The following is an 18,036-nucleotide window of genomic DNA, read 5'->3' on the forward strand; positions in this document are numbered from 1 at the left end:
CAATATTACTTATAATAAGCTGATGTGGACACCAGTTCAGGAACTCAATAAGCACTTTGAAAAATACTCTGAAATTAAGACTTTAGACTACACCAACGTGGTTTTTTAAACTTGTCAGCTTTCAAACCTTTGGATCTGAAATTCATACTAGTTTGCTCCTCACTCAGGCATAGGAAGCAGTCAAAAAAGGCACTTTGTTCTAAATCTTGTAATTTGCACATGTGGAACATAGAGAAGAAACTGATCTTTGATCTAAATTTAATTAAACACTTTTCTCATTGACATGTGAGATTCCTCTCTCCTTACAGTTCAGTCACTGGCTAAGAAATTATTCTTTTTTCCAGCCATTATCAACTTTCACAGCACTGCTAAAAAGGCTTAATACAGGAAAAAATGCGTTTCAGTGACCAAAGCTAATAGATATGAGTTGCAAATGTACATTGGCATGAGATTTGTTAAGGGAGAAAGCATTTTAATAAAGTCAGACCCTATTCTGAGCTTTAAATGGGGATAGAGGAGATGATTTTAGTGGAATTACAGGACTCTCCAAAAATGATAAATATTGGCAATGAAAACTCCTCTCCCAACTCCTTTCATAGAAAGACACAAGATACTCTGCACTCTCTTCTATAAGGATTTACTGGACTACAGCAAGGAAAACTTGCTTAGAGTAATAATGTTTGCAAAAGAATTTTCCAGTACACAGCCTTCTTTGTGCTGGGATGGTGGTGATGACGTTCCACAGTTCAGCCAAAATTTTGGAAGAAAAGGGGGTGTCATGGAAGTCCCAAACAGAGTATGGTTTCTATATTTTATAGGGATCCTGAGACATTGTTTCTTATCATTCATTCAGCATTTGCAGGATAAAAATCTTCTGTGTACATTCCTTGAGTTCTATCTCCCTACCTTGGGGAAGAAGCTTTTACTTTCTTCAAGTTGAAAGAAAAGGTAGATTATTTTTTTCTTCAGACACTGCTATAGGGAAGAAAATAGCTCAGCATGGAAGTTTTAGTGATATTGTCTTTTGGCTTAAAAATTTCAGGAACAAGTCATCCCATTTGCTTTTAGTCTGAAGCCCATAACCCTATTTACTACGTTAAATTAATAAGGTCTTCAGAAGCATTTTCTGACAGCTGAACATTACTGACAGCTCAACATTTATGTCAAAAGAGGGTTTTTAAGCTCTGGACCCTTATTACCCACACTGCTCTCCTAGTCCACCCCATGGATCAACTGTTTTCCATGGCATTATAACACTGGGAAAGTGAAGTTACTGGAAACATAATCTGAGTCCAAAGGTTAAAAACCCATCAAAACCTATAATTTGGCCCAAACTTTATCAATTAATTAATTAGAAGTCTTAGAAAACTTACCTTTAAAATTTGGTCTGATTCTAGCATCATACCCCGATGTCCTTCCCATCAATTTGTCCAAAAAATCTGAAGGAGACAGGGTCTGTGATTTTCCAGATCTTGAATCATGTTCTTTACAGAAAGTCGTCCTAAATAAATTATTAGTCACCATTAGCTAATATTTAGCTTGTATTGTATTCAAGTCATGAAGAAATTACAGCACTAAATAAAATTGTCTCAATTCAGTGAAGGTAGCAATTAATATTTTTGAAGAGCAACATACTCTACCTTTCGTCTGAAAACTTTATTCTAGAAATAAAGATGAGTTTCAGGTATCATGCATGAACATAACTTTCTATGGAGAAAAAAAATCCTTAGCTTTAAAAATAAAATTGTTACAGYTTTAAGACTTTAGAAGACTCAATTTACTCTTCACCTTAACATGTAGATCCATATTTGAGTAACTTTGATGTCCTATTTTATATCATCATTTTAATTCCATGGATTCTGTTAAAATGTTATGTTAACACTGGTTTAAGATAGTCTTAAACTTCCAGACAACAGCCAGCAACAATTAACAARCAACATTGAAAAATACCGGGTTTATAAATGTTGGGAAAGATGCAGATGGAAAAAAAATGGTTTTTACAGATGCTACCCAAAAAATATTCAGATCATGCTAGTGAGTGTCTGGATTATTTCCCAACATGGCAAAAAGGGTTCCGGATCAGTCACAACTGGTCTTAGGGGTTTCACCCCTACTCAATCAGCATTGAGTAATAAAATTTATTATCACAGCTGGTATTTATGTTCAAGTTCTTTGAATACACCTTTTTTGAGGATTTAAGAGCAAACTTCTGGCACCATATCATGTGTGTGAAATGCTGTGTACATAGCATGTTACRTATTTCAAGCACATTGCATATTGCAGAGACAGAAAATTTAGGAGTTTCCCCATGATTGTTCCCCAGGGAGAAAGAAACTAGAATGAAAATGATCGTACTTGGTGTGCAAAGGCACAGGTTTAGTAATAAAGCATTATCTTGAATCCTAAATAACCAATTTCATTGCGTCTGTTTCCACTTTATCTTTGAGCTCAATTAAAAGTAATTCTGACTCTGACTTCTTAACCACTCTCTAAATATTTGCCCAAAGGGAGCCTCTCCATTTCAGGAGTGCTTCATGGGGTATTTTCATGCTTCTACATACAAGTATAAAAAAATCAGATATACATGTGATCATCTGAAATGAGGAGCAAATATCAAATCCTTTCTCTCTGCAGAATTGTTAAAAGGCAAGGTGATAGTAAATTCTCGTGGTGTGATTCCACACATCACATTTTTTTCGGTTTCATTTATAGGAGGCGGTTGCTTCTTTTTGCTTTTGTCAATGACAGGGCACCATTACAAATATCTTTAATATTTCATGCACAGTAGATTATAAATCCAACTTAAATAATAAAATAATTCAACTGAGAAAATAAAAACTGGAAAATTAATCTAATACACTTATTTGGGATATGCCTAGACAAATTACTTCTGTTTTGATTCAGAGCCCATTAGTTATGGRTCGTGTTGTGAACCCAGGCTCACAAATATAAACACTGTTTCACTCTGTCACTATWTCTCATTGCTTTAGAAAAACACTTTTACGTGTAGATACATCTGTACRTGCAGATGCACAGCAGCATACAGTACAATAATGAATCTCATCTAAAATGCCTTTCCCAGTTAATAAGGCTGACCTGTTTGCTTAGTACCTCAAAAAAGTCAGTAGCTCAAGCAAAAGCTCATGAAACGTTACAAAAAAAAACTCAGAAACACTGGTACTTTCAGTGAACACAATGGTAGTCTGATCCAGGGCTTTCCCAAAATCCGAGGGCTGCTTCTCTATTTCCAAATAACTACATCCCTGGCAAACCTGGTACAATCATTTCCAAAGGCTGAAGAGGAGGGAGCCAAAGCAACTTCCTAAACAACCTCTGCCGGGAGGAGAGAATTTGCATTTTGGAAGAAAAGCCGAAGAAAATGTTCTTAGCTATAATGATGTACACTGAAAAAAACCCACATCTTTGCATCAGAAAATGGAAAATAGATCACCCAAACTTCAGATTATTATTTTTTGTGTTTGTTACCAAGCAACGAGTCTCTGAGTGTGAAAGGGATAGTCTATATAGAATGAACACAAAACAGTCTCAAATACAGCAAACAAACTAGGTTATTGTGACGTAGTATCTTTATAGTTATGATTCCCACAACCTTTTGACAAAAATTATTACAGAGTGGTATCACCTACCTGAAGTGGTTTGTCTCTAAGAAAAATGCAAACAAGGTTGTCAAAATTTTCACTAGCTGCCGGTTCATTCCTCCTGCTTTCTGTGATGATTTGGAAATATCCCAGAAACGATTCCAGAGAGATGTAGGGAAAAAGTAAGCTGCTGCTGCCTAGATTTCCAAATTCAACAATAATTTAATTTTCTTGACAATCGGGAAGAGAAGGTCTGGATCTCTACAAAGTGGGGGTAAAAGAGAAGTGCCAGTCCTTGGAATCATGGTCAGGTCAAGCCTAGGCTCATCTCCAGCAGTCAGCACAAAAGAGATAAGGCATCAGACACAGCCGTTCCCCCGACTTGCTTTTGGCGACTGAGGGGGAAGAAAAAAAAAAGCCAAATAAAAAGAAGAAAAGAAATTGAAAGAAAGGGAGTGAAAAAAGGGAAAGAAAAGAAGAGAAAACCCAACTATGCGAGGAGCATCAGGCAAAAGGGAACAGCGCTGRGAGCAGTTCTGTTGTCGGTATGTTTTATTCCCCTTTCGCTTTGAAAATTAGTATTTATGAACGGTGGTGGGGCTACTGGGTCGCTCCGCTTTTCCCCTCTTTGGGTAGGGAAGCGTCGGCGTTGCCGGGGAGGGAGGGAGGGAGGGTGTGAGGGAGGGGGGCTGTAGGGACGGAGGGAACCCCAGCGCTGTGCTGGAATGGGGCGGGCGGGAGCGCACGGATTCAGCGCTCGGACAGCTCCGCGCAGCGCTGCGCATGCGGAGGGGAGCGGGCGGGGGTGCGCGCCCGGGGGCGGGGGCGGCTGCGGGGGCGGGTGCGGGATCTGTGCGGGATCTGTGCCGGGGGTGCCGCGGGGGCGGGCGGGGACCGCGAACGGGGGTGTGTGCGGGGCGCTCCTGAGGTGTCGCGGTGTGAGGGGGGTGCGATGGCGGGGGGTGCCGCGGTGTGAGGGGGGTGCGATGGCGGGAGCGCCGTGTGTGCGGGTGGTGTGTGTGGGGATCGGTCACGCGTGGGGCGCTGTGAGCGGGGCGGTGCGGTGCGCGCTCCCGCCGCTGGGGGCGCTGGCGCGCCGCGGGCACGGCCCTGGCCCGGCGGGAGCCGCCGCTCCCCGAGTGTCTGTGGGGATGGCGGCACCGCGGCCCTGCCGCCCGCCCTGTGCACTCACACGGGACCTCATCGCCCTGTGTGAGTGCCTAAAGCGGGACAATGCCGGGTTCTTGTCGGTGGTGCGAGCCGCTTGGAGGAAAGGCGCGGCCCTGCCGCCCGCCCTGTGCACTCACACGGGACCTCATCGCCCTGTGTGAGTGCCTGAAGCGGGACAATGCCGGGTTCCTGTCGGTGGTGCCAGCCGCCTGGAGGAAAGGCGCCAGGCAGAAGCTGATGCACGAGAAGTTCCACCTGAACGTGAGGAACTTTACTGTGCGAGTGGCCACACTGGCACAGAGAGGATGTGGAGTCTCCCTCACTGGAGATATTCCAGAACCATCTGGACACAACCCTGTACTCTAGGATGTACTCCCTCCAAACAGGGAAGTTGGACCAAGTGTGATCCCTTCCAACCTGACCCACTCTGTGGAGGAGCATGATCCCTGCCACAGGAGCTGTCCCCTCTCATGGGAGCYACTCCATAAAAACCCAAGTGGGTGTGAGGAGAAAAAGAGCTGTCTGAAGGGAGTCTGTGGGGAAACCAAAGAGGGAAGATTGCATAGTATCCATTTCAGGCTGGTTTAATTTCTCTGTGGCACAGAGAAGACAATTCAGCAGCTTGCTAGGGGATGTTTCTCTCTCCACACCTGACACATGGGAAGGAGATCCTTCCCTTTTTATACATGGAGTGTTGAAGCACAGGATTTAACTATCTGAGACTCCTCAGGTGGCCAGTGCCAGAGCAGGTGTGAGGCACAGCTTTGCCATTCTCCACTGTCACAGTCCTGTGTCCTTCCCACAACGAATCCCACATTGTAATTGCTCAGTTAGAGATTCTCATGTTAAAGCATTTTGATAACATAGTTTTAAATAGGGAGTTGGGGAATCTTGYCTTGCCATGTTCAGGGAATATAAAATGCTTTTTCCTCTGCTATTACTATACTTTGCCCTCCCTATTGCCACTGGTTAATGTCTGATTCTGTGTGCTCTGCTTCACCCTGAGAAAAAGCTGGATGCTTCCCCACTGGTTCCATTTGTTCCTAGTGAAAAAGTCTAAATGCTGTGAAAATAAGAATAAAATCTATCTCAACAATGTGGAAATCAATTCCTACAAAAGAATGGGGATTTTTACCCATCCTGCACTCCTAAAATAAATAAACTGTTGTTCTTTCTTCAGTTTTAGGTTCAGCTGTATTTTTTTAAGTCGAGCTCTATTCTCCTGCCACAGAACCAGTCCAACTGAACAGTTTTATTTCCATAAAGGTATTTGCACACAGACACACTTCTCATATCTCCAACTAAAAAACCTACTGCTTCATGGCAAATACTTATACCATGTGTCTAGCTGCCTTAAAAAAATGCTTCTGAGAAAGGGTTGTTCTGTTCACACATTAGCAAAAGAGCAAAGCCACATGCTGTTCATTAAATGAAATTTAGTTGTTGCATTTTGTTTGTTTATTTTAGCTTGATATGGTAGGATGTATCTGAAAAAAATAGAAATTAARTAAAATATATAAAATAAAAAATACAGAAAATCATAGAATGGTTATGGAGTTGCCTCGATCCAGTGCAGGACCTTGTTCTTGGTCTTGCTGGACTGCACAAGGTTCATGTGTCCCACCCCTCAAGCTTCTCAAGAACCTTCAGGATGGCATCCCTTCCTCCAGCGTGTCAAGCACACCMCACAGCTGAGTGTCATTGTCAGACTCATTGAGGGTGTGCTCCATCCCACCATCCATGTCGCTGTCAAAGATGTTAAAATCAACTTTATTAGTGATTCTTAGGCATGATAATGCAATATTCTATGCACAAAAGATTGAAATAATTGAAAAAGAGGCCCCAAGTTGCAAATGTAAGCTAAATCCCTTATTGCCTTAGCTCCTGAGTCTCTTTTGGTGGCATAAATTAGGTCCAATAGAAAGAAGGTCACTGAATTTGCTTTTATTAAAACCATCAATGTTTGTCATTAGACWCTGAGTGCTGGTGCTGAATCACTGCACTGTAACATCTCCTAACCCTGTCAAAAGAAAGGTCTCCYTACTGTCATATTAAAGAAGAGAGGTTGAGTTATGTCTCAAGCTGCAGTATCTTGTTTTGAGAAATAAAGCTCACAAAACTGCATCTGGCAATAATAGAATACTGTTGAGTCAACAAAGAAGTGTATTTCAAAGTCCGTGCTTGTTTCCATCTAGATAGGAGCCCAATAATAGTGCTGTGTATTTTACTGTAGGTTGAGATAAATGGGAAAATTGGAAACAATGATTTCTATCAGCTGGAGGAAAAATCTATGTCTCTTTAACCTACACTGCCACCTGCTTAAAAGTGTGGGGAATCTCRGAACTGCTTGCAGAGTTCCTCTTGCAGGAGTTCACTTAATGCAGCAGATGTCTTTCCAATGAGTCTGTTAATATGGATTTTGTGGCATGACATGCTTTTAAAGMCTTATAAATGTTCATTGCCCTTTTTGGTAACTGCAAGTAACTGAACATTTCCTTAAGTTTTCTAACCGGAGAAAACCTACTTAAAAGTCTGCTTTCCAAGATTTAGCTGCTACTGGCCATTTTCTGCACTTCATGGCTGTTTGAAATGCTAAATACCTATATCTCTAAGCTAAATAAAAATTTCAGGCAGTTCTTCAAAGCATACTTCCCTTAATTGATGTTTTAAAAACATGGTGAGAGATGTCATGATGAAAATTTTAAGTGTCTGCTCCATCATTCCTTACACCTCCAAATGTCTAGTCTTCAGTCACATATTGCTCAGCATGGTTGTTACATGGGAGTGCCAAGCAAAACTTAAATTATTAAGGGCTGAAMATAGTGTGTTACTGATGCTTATTTAAGTAACAGCCACAGTCATTCAAATAGTTCTCTGCTTGAAATTCTGAGGGCTCAAAGAAAATGTTTTCWCTAATCAATGGGTTCCCATCTATAGTGGGGGAAAGGGGATCAAATTTCAGCCCATCACCACTTTTCCGTGAATTAACACACGTGTGGAAAGGTTCTTACTTTCAGCTATTCTTGCAACACAGTTCCTCCTCATCCTCTCATAAATAAAATTAAAATGTTGTTTATAGTTGTTTTGAGTACTGTAAGTCTCTGGGCTGTCGTTCATTCACAAATAAACAGCATTTATGAAACGTGCACCCTRTGGCGAGGGATTCACATCCTGCAGAGCAGGGGCAGCCATTTGGGAGCACGGTGGATGTGCCAGGCTCTTCCTGGTGTTCCCTCCTGTGCCAGAGCCACAGCCACGAGCAGCAGTGCCACTGTTGTGCAGCACTTTCTGGATCAGCTGTGTGTGTTCAGTTGCACAGATGTGATTCTTCTCAGTGTCACTCATTCGTTATCTCCTACAACACATTTCTGACAGCAGAAGTGTGGCGAAGAAATGGGAGTCAAAGACTCCCACCTGGGATTGGAGGGGAGGCTCGTAAAATGGCACAGGGATGTGCACAAGGATGACATGGAAATGTTTCCAGGTGAAAAGGCTAAATAACACATCCCTGTGGTTTCCCAGGCATATAGAAAAGCTTAATAATAATGCCAAATATGGTGTGTTATTTCAAGTATGAGCTAATTCAGCCCAATTTCTCCATTCCACCTGAATTTCTTAAGCGCTAACTACTGGGTGGGAAATGGGGCAGAATTACCCTGTTTCCATGTAAATGGTTTTGTAACAGTTAGCTGATGGAACATGATTTATGTTTGTTTGCACTGCTTATGCATTTCTGAAAACCTAAGAAATGGAAGAAATAAGGTCATACCTCTTTCTCAAATTATGATAAATAAGGGATCCAGAAGGATGCTTCRGAAAGAACGAGATCCATCACTTAAAATATGCAATTAGTGTCTATAAAAAGAGAAAATTCAATATAACTTTCAAAATGGTATGTCAAATTATCATAATTGTTGGATGTTGGTTAACAATKACAAGTGTATTTCAATATAGTGCCAAATATAAATGAATCAAGAGTACAGTCTATGCAAAATGTCCAATTATAGTGAAGGCAAAAAAAGCCAAAACAAAAACCTGAAGATAATCTAATGTGACTGCWTGTTGAGCTAAGGATAAGAAACCAACTGGCCTGGATTTTGAACCATACATAACTGTGTATGAACCATAACAAACTGTGTAAAAGATCAAACAACGTAATTAAATCCTGTTTCTTTTTAATTTTGAGAATGTTAATAAGAAGTTTCTTTCTGTGAAGGACAGTGATAGCCTCAGTTATGTTAGGATGAGACAATGGCTAGATTTGCAGTTGTCCAATATGAAAACAAATGTTTTATTTAAARCAGCTTTATACCTGACATTAACAGATACAACAAAGCATTTATCAATACAGCTCCATTTTTTTATTTTTAAAATATTTTCACTTTTTTTTTTTTTGGTTATGAATTTCCTGAGTATCTCTAAACTTAAAAAAATTCCCATACAGGAATTCCTTATTATTCTATGTTATGCAGTTTTCCCTTTTAAATAATAATAAACAGAGCTGGAAAAATAATAAATTTATTTTTAACAGAATTAGGTATTTTAAATATATTGCTTGCATTGAATTTACTTCATATATATGAATTTTGTTTTGTGAAATCTTGAATGAATATTATGTATTACATAAATAATAATGTATAATACATGTATGTGTTTCTATTAGAATTATAAAGCACCTTATCAGTTCCTGGTATAATTTTTTACACTGCAAATGTAAGAAATAAAGAATGAACTAAATCTCATTTGAAAAGTTGTTGTCTCCCTCATTAAAGGTCTGATAATTTTACAGTGTCGTTATGTAGGGGACCACTTCAGTTTAATCAGCTGGCTCAAGTAGGTTCAGTTCTTGGATTTTGGCATTATCAGATTCTTGGTTTGCATGATTTGTAACACTTTATTCCTCGTGTGGTGCCAGTTCTRCCATTACTGAATAGTGGAGCATTTCACACAAATAAAAAAAAATCTGGCATTTAGACTTTGATAACATTGGAAATAAGGAGAAAATATGAAAAAAAGTTATTTATATTTCACTCTGATGGTAGAAAGCAGGAAGAAAATAGGCAGGAGAAAGCAGGAAGGTTAAAATGAGCAAATCCTTCAGTTCCTGACCTTCATTCCCAGTTTGTGATTCATATTGGGAGGAGCTGTCAGATGCTCGAACAGGAGAAAAAACAGTAGTCAGAAAYAGCACAGAATTGTCTTATTTTCTCTTTCATATTTCCTCCTGGCAGTTTAKATATGAATCCAAATTATTCCTAGCACTTTGTGTCATTTAAGACAACATGTACCATATATTGTATTTCAAGAAGATTTCCAAAGAGGACCCTTTCACCCAAGGCAATCTAGTCATGATGAGAAAATCTGTCTTAAGCATTAAACTGGTGTCTTRTTTTTTTAAAATCTTCTCTTGTGAAACCTCCTTACTTGGAAATACTGACTGGCTTAGAGGAAAGGATCCCAGCAGCCAGAAGTGGTTCCAGCAGTGGATTTCTCCCTCTCTGCCCTGTGCTACTTCAGTTAGCAAGGAGTCTGAATTAGCAGGGAAGTGTCCATTGCTACCTTTGTGTAGGGTCCAGGGACAGGGAAAACAGCAAATAACCTTGTTTGCCTCTGTGCCCTTACACCCAAAATACTGTGGAATGAGTTCTGAGGTAAGTTCTYGTCCCTTTGAATGAGTCTGGGCTTTGGATCACCACCCTGATGTCATCATTGCTACAGGAAAACAGATTAAAACTCTTGTTTTGATCTCACTTGAATGGAAAGATCACTTACAATTTTTACAAAACACATCACGTRTAAATTGAGATCACTAACTGGGGCCACTCAAAAGGAAAATCAGTGATGTCCACTAACTTATGTTCATGTTTACTGTATACAAACCTGTATTCAACAAATTTATTGTAAATATATGCTATTACCCACCACCTTGGTTTACTTCCTCTGAGTTAACCACAGCTAAAAGAGACATTATTTTCACAGAAAATCAACATGYCATCCACGTCTTAGAATTTGAGAGCAAAAAATTAGATGTCTGACCAGCATCCATTCATCTTTAGTATGTATTTTTTTTTTTTAAGTTCTGACAGAAACAGCAGTAAGAAAAAACTGGACAAGAGTTTTATCTAATGTATTTCTGATAGGGTGACAGAAACAGCAGCAAGAAAAAACTGGACAAGAGTTTTATCCAATGTATTTCTGATAGGGTGACTAGCAAAGAGCTCTGTTATGTTGAGGTGATTTATCTCGTGAACACTTGTTTCCTATATATATGTATAAATATATAAAAATTCTTTCACACTTCTTGATTTCATTTGCAGTAATTATTTTGTGCCAGCTGTTATATATTAACCTGATGGATAAAATATCTTACTTCTACTGTAGATTAAATACTTCAGCAGGCAGCAGAATTGTATAGTAACAATGACTAATGCTGCGCATAGTAATCAGTTTAATCATGTCTTCCCTTAATGCTTGTAAGCTAAATTTGCTTCTGTTCTCATGGTATTATTTTGTAAATTTTGGTCTTTGATATTTAATCAAGTATGCATTCTTCGTGGCTTGTAACAAAACAATTTTTTACCCCATTTAATGCTTATCAAGCTTATTCAAAATAACATTTTAAAATAGATTTTACAATATGGTATCTGATCTAGCCATAAGGATGCTGAGATCTTGAGTGGTATAATCGTGTGCAGACCGAAGAAAAGCTGTAAAGCTTAATTTGTTTATAAATGGATTACAAGAGTTTCTTTAAATTGATATTTTAATTTTATATGCCTGCTGAAGAGCGTGATGAAAATAATCATGATATAAAACATTTTAGATAATTATGAGTGTCCTGCTTGTGCTGGTTCTACCTTATCAGGATTAGCTACCCTAGCAAATCTAAAATGCACACACATACTCATTTTCAGCACTGCTAACACATGTAAAAACTCCAYGTAATAGAAAGGGGGAAGTACCTCATCCTGGGTGCTATTTGGGACACTTAGCTGTGGCATAAGATCTAGTCTAGCATGGAGCATGCAATAAGGTACCAGCATCACAAAACAAACACTGATTTGTGGTCTGAAAACTTCATTTTGTGATTTTCCATGCCACAGAAATGTCTTGTTTCTATTTTTCCCCCTAGTGTTTACTAGAGAGGAGTATCAAGACCAAATGTGTGAATGTGTGGGTGCATAAATTCTTGCCTGTATCTTTTCCATGGTTTTGCTTGCTGGGAGGGAAAGTGTAATTTCTACCTCGGCTGACAATTTCTTTGGCTTCCGTGGTGCAGCCTGGAGAGGGAGGGATCTCAGGTTCTGCATTCCAGTGACTCACTGCTGGCTCTGCAGCTGCCTGGTAGCAGGCAGAATTTGGGTATTCCTGTGATCAGKGGTCTGTTGAACTTCCAAAGCAGAGAAAAGACCTAACAATGTATTCTCTCCAGCCTCACAGGCTGCATGATCTTGGTATGCATATTCATAATCAGATTTCTTTATTAACAGAGATATCCATAAGGTATCATCTGAAGTCATTAGCAATATTAGAGCTATGATTGTTTCTTAACTTTAGAACATGTGTTTGCTCATGCCGATAATGCATGCTGTGCAGGGGTCAGGTTCTTGGGACCTAGAGGAATTTAAATTCTACTGAGGTATGTCTCAGTCACCTGGAAGGCTGTCTGAGATCCAAAGAGGAACGGTGTTCCAGAAAGAGATGATTTATTTGTAAATGCATTGAGCAACATTAGCATRCTATGTCATTTTATATAAAAGACTTTCTTGGATTCTTTCTAGCACATGCTGAATAATTGATAGCACTAGAAAAATTGCATAAACCAGTATTTAAAATGTGGTTAAGAAAATAGTTTCATTCAAGAAGTATTATACAATCATATAATTAAAGTCTGTAACAAAATCCATTGTTCATTATGGGCTAAAATGAAGATTGCCCATACATTTCCTGAAATGCTTAACCATGCATGGTTTGTATTCTCTCACGTTGCTTTTTATACAAAAYTTTTATTATTCCAGTGGTTTAAAGGATCTCCTCATATCTGATGATATTCACAGACAAAACCAGTACTAAGTGACAGAGAGCTACAATAAAAATACTTTTTTTACAAATCATATATATTAGCTAAGCTCTTTTCTCTTTGGAAACTAATTAAAGAGCAAGTTTCTATTAAACTTACCTATATTAATCCTACTGCCCCGACAGGAATTTAACTAATGCTTATTAACCCACTGCATTGAGCAGTGGCCTATAGAACTGTGTAATAAGATTTTATGAAGAGTTACCAATTTAAAATTTCATTCCTTCCCAGTACATAATTACTATCGACACCAATGTGWGTTACTGATTCATTACACAGTACACACTGAGAGGAGAGAAAKGCTCCTACAGAGAATGTGGATCAGTTCATATCTATCTCTCAATTGTTTACACTCTAGGGAATAAGTAAAGGTCATTCTCCCAGGCTTTTCTCCTTTCCTGCCAAAGTATGAGCCAAATTAAAGTCAATTGGAGTTTCATTGGAGCTTTCAGACATTGTAAGTATTCGGTTTGTTAAACAGTTTTATTTCAGAGATCTTATAAGCAATAACCCCCATCCAAAAAACCTCAACCTAAAACAAACAAAAAATCTGCTTTGTAAAGCAATAAAATCTTCAGTAAAAGCTGCTTATGCCAAGGTTTCAGTCATCTCCATGGTTATAGTCAGGTAGATACCAGCTCTTTTAAAATCATCTGGGTGACGGTATACCTTAACAATAGCTTTCAGAATGTGTTATTCAAAAAGAAGGAAAAGAATTTTTCACAATTGGAGTGATCAGTTTTTGCTGCTATAATAATTACTAGTATATAGCAGAAGACAAAAAGAAAATAAAAATAACAAACCCAAAGCCTTCCTAACGATATTATCTAATAATACTTAGATTGTCTTGTAGCTTTTTGCAGATCTCTGTATTAAAAATAAAAAAAAGACAAAGACAGCACTGATTTTTTGAAAGAAAAATATTAACCACCTACTAGTTAATGCCACGTTGTTGTGGAATTAATCCTGTTAGCAAGCTAAAGGTTGATAGGGATACAGAAAGACAGCCTTCATGTTCATTTAAGCAAATACAGATCCAGGAATATTCAACACCCAAAGCATAGCTACAGAGYTTTGGTGATACACTCAACCTGTTTCCATGATCCAGTTACAGACACAGAGACCCTGCACTTCCAGCACCCTTAATCTTTGTCCTCTTTCTTAAATATGGGTCTTCCAAGTTAAAACCTGCAATCTTCTGTCTAATGTTGAGTGACTCAGTCACATGAACTCTACACTACTTCAAAACCATGGGAAAATACTTTGGAATAATACCAACCAAACCCTAAAAATTATGGTCTTGTTTATGACACTGACAAGAAGGCAGCATTAAAAAATTACCTAGCCTGGACATTTTTTTCTTTCTTTCTTTCTTTTAAGGGAAAGCCTTTATTCATAGCATGAATAAAAGATCCGGTACATTGTAGAATGTCTTCCAAATTAGATCTGGCAAAACAGGATGCAGAAAAGCTTKGAAAGCTTTCACTGAGATTCAGAAAACAGCAAGTTATCACCCAAGAAAAAGTAGCAACTGTCTTTCATCCTCTAACCTCTCTCTGCTGGTGCAAGCCAAGGCARCTCTTGCACCTCACTGCCAGATTTGATATTTCAACAATTCATCAGCACTTCTAACTCCRCTCTCTTGGATGCCAACCAAAGGTTTTTTAGGAGAGAGGTCAAGAAAAGGAATATTTATACTATAAATGCCATCACTGCAAATGTGTAGCTATTTCATAGCATTTCYTTAAATAGGTCTTGGAGCAGATGACAATGAATGTGACAAATTTTCCCAGTATTTAAGCTCAGAATTGCAATTCCCTTGCATGTGAAACCTTTGAGCAGCTCCTAAAGTTCTCCTGTGGCAGACTCCTAAAAGACCTTCAGATAACTTAAGTCAGCATCAGCTTGCCTTACGCCCTCCCACCTAAGCCATTGCAAACAGTGAATTTCAGCTGTTTTATGAATCCTCATGCACTCCAAGATACAGAAATCTCAACCCAAGGTGCATGYATTCCTCTGACAGCTGTTTCAGAGCTGGAAATTCACTGTATGTATTGAGAAGTAATTAGTGTATTTGAATTAACCAGAATCTCATGTGTTTCAGTTTACTCTTATTCCTTCATTTTTTTAAGAAAAATGCGCCAGGATGGCAAGGTCTTTTGGCAGTAAGGTTATTTGGAATCTTTTAATGTGGGGATATCCTCTGGTATCAGCTTTTGGGATAAAAAAAAAAAGTAACTGGAAGCTGTCATAAATTTAAGATAAATGTTAATCAGCATATAATTAATTAATTATCTTCCCTCTTGTGCTTAACCCAGAAGGATAATCAAATGTGCTTCAGGCCAGAGTGTGATATACTGTGACAAGGGTGGTTCGTAAGCAGGCAAGTTGCTTGCAGAGTTGTAGAAACTTAGATTTGTTTTCATAGTGGACCAAACTGATTCCTTTAGAATACTACTGAAGATGTTTGTTCAACCTGTTTTGAGTATTTGGAAGTTTGTTTTTTTTTATATCATTGATAGCACTTTTTGTATCATTGATAGCAGAGAGTGCAGAGACTTGAGAAGATTTATTTAGTGTATACTATGAGCACATCCTTCAGTTACATTGCTACCTAATTTCAGCTGGAAAAGAAAACTACCTTCAGTTCACAAGGAAAGATTTACACAAGTAAATTCACTAATACATTCCTTATCTAGCTCATTAATGTTGGCCTGTATCAGTGTTGCTTTTTTTTTTTCTCTCTCTTTTTTTCCCAGAACCACTGACAGGAATATATTTCATATTTGTTAAGTTTTGGGGTTTTTGAATCTATATTTTCTTCCCTGACCCTCACTACTGATTTCTACATGTCTTCATACAGAACTCACATTGGTATCAAGAGGAATTGCAAATATTTAAGATTTGAGTTTCTTCCTAATGCAATCAAAACAAGAGTCTGTTCTGACTTCAATTAAAACTCATGTTCATTAGGAAAAGCTGAATAAATAYGTGAAGAAAGGAAAGGGTCTTTGATTAACTTTTTTGTAATTGCTTTTGAAGCAGCTCTTTGGAAATATCTGTGAACAAGACTGCTTTTTCCATTTAGCAAACATCAACCTTTTTGTTCTGTATTTTCTTTAGAGCAGTATTTCTGCATTTAATTTCCTTTCTCATGATGAAACATTACTYATGATGTCTCGACTCTTTGCAACAGATTCACATAGCAGTGAAGTCCTTCCACATTATTTATTTGCTTTCATTTTTTTAACACAAGTCCTCAAAGTAAATTCCAGCTTATTCATATGGTAGACTCTGCTTCAGTCCCACAAAACGCACTATTCGCCTCAATAGTCTTCACAAGAAAGATCACCCCATTCCTGTGTAGCTGTGAACTTCATTGAGGACTTCCTGCTTCATTACAAAATTCAGGATACTGCTGAAATGCTGAGTTTCTTCAGGATCTAAACAGGTGGCAAATATCTGTAATAAGAAATGCTCTTTTCCCAACACAGAGATACAAGACACTTTTTAGGATCTCTCCCCATGGGGACAAATCTAGACTTACTCTACAATATAAACAGCTTAAAATAAAGATGGTGTTCAATCTATAAGGGAACAATCCTATTTGGAAAAGCAAGCGAGTATCATTTATATGAGGGATGCTGTATGGATCTGGATGAAGATCTGTAAGTATTATCCAGACTATGTCATTCCTGAGTCTGATGAACACAATCAGATTGCAGGGCAGTGTTTTTGCGTCATCAGAGCAATACTTTTCCTTTAGAAATCTTGTTTCAGGACAGCTGCCTGGGAACACTGAACAATCTAAATCTCCTGAATGTCCAGTATGACATTTCTGCATTTACTGCACTTGCAGTACTTTGAAATAGGGGAGGGCCTTATAATCACTAATAGTAATTTATCAAGACCTGTTCCATCCATWAAATAATTTTTTATTTGACTCCTCATCATACCTCTAGAACAATGTAGTTAACCTGATGTCCTTTACACCTGTTTTTTCATTAAAATGTAGTAGGAAACACTACAGATGCAGAAAGAAAAAGGTACCATAACCATCTTAAAAGAGACAGAGAAATTCGTAACTATAGAAAATGTTTAATGGAATATGTTAATAGGATTTTCACTCTATGAACAGATGAAATTTCTAAACTGATGTTTAAAAACATGCACCCACTGAATGTGCATCGTACTTTAAAAATTAAAATACTTATGTATTAAAGTTTTAATCTCTCAGGTCGTTTTTTTTTTTTTTAATTAGAAGAAGGGGTATCTTGCTTTTTAAGTTTTATTTTCTGCTATGCCATGCACTCTCCTTGATGTATCCACATTTTATTCAGCGTATGACTTTGTCACTTGTTCTTTTCCAAACACAAACTTTGGCACCCAGTACTGTTCTTGGTCAGTAAGGGGAATCAAGCAGTGAAATCACAAGGGAGAAAATGACTGGCTTGCTGAGATCTTTCAGACCATTGCCTGCCTGCAGACCAGTCCATGAACCCCCTGTGTCTGTGAGCTGCTTCACCTCCTGGGTTCTCTSTTGCCCTCTCTTTTCTGTCCTGCCTCCCAAGCTGCAGTTCACAGKTCTTTTCCCAGTAACAACCACTGGCACACCCTGCCTATGGTATATCTCAGGGTCAGATATCATAGAGCCTTCCTTTTATCTGGACTTTGAAGTGGTTTGGCGACTGGTTGCTTAATATTGCAGAAAGAATTGCTACAGCTGATTGTATTAAAGAATTGAAACAGCCAGCAATCAACAGGCAAAAAAAGCAGGAAAAAAAAAAGAGGAATYTGCATGTGGGATCAAACAGCTTGAAATGATCACTAATGTTATTTCTATGTACAAAAAAATAAACCTCCCTAATATAAACTGAACTGTAGCTGTAAGTGCTAAGCATTTTCTTATTTGATGCTAAGCCCAGGAAGTTATCTTACCCATATTGCTGGTATAAATATGTGAAAATGYCAACATTGTGACACATCAGTTCAGACTTCAATTTAATTTTGCCTTTTTTACCCACAGGAGACAGGAAAAGCTTTGTGATCTATGTCTCTTTGTATTAATGACTCCACAACTATAGTCCACAGTCCACTGCTGTCTGTGAAATGGTCAAAAAATATGTTTTCAGTTAAAAGTTTGAGATAAAGAATGCCCAGTGGTCCATGAAAAGTCCGTGAAAGTTG

At 38.4% G+C, this 18,036-nt stretch overlaps 1 protein-coding gene across 1 annotated transcript in view; it reads right to left on the minus strand.

Moving 5' to 3' along the window:
• The window catches only part of GLRA2 (glycine receptor alpha 2), a 119,310-nt gene extending 115,110 nt beyond the window's left edge, over positions 1 to 4,200 (minus strand). Inside the window, exons 1-2 of the mRNA XM_057387754.1 lie at positions 3,648 to 4,200; positions 1,374 to 1,501 (exon numbers count right to left, since the gene is read on the minus strand). Coding sequence (XP_057243737.1) covers positions 1,374 to 1,501; positions 3,648 to 3,715 — 196 coding nt within the window. The 5' untranslated portion in view covers positions 3,716 to 4,200. The remainder of the gene's footprint in view (positions 1 to 1,373; positions 1,502 to 3,647) is intronic.
• Between the last annotated feature and the right edge of the window lie 13,836 nt (positions 4,201 to 18,036).

This window comes from Malurus melanocephalus, unplaced genomic scaffold, assembly GCF_030028575.1.
Source record: "Malurus melanocephalus ecotype Western Australia unplaced genomic scaffold, MMel_1.1 scaffold_1, whole genome shotgun sequence".
Taxonomy (NCBI): domain Eukaryota; kingdom Metazoa; phylum Chordata; class Aves; order Passeriformes; family Maluridae; genus Malurus; species Malurus melanocephalus.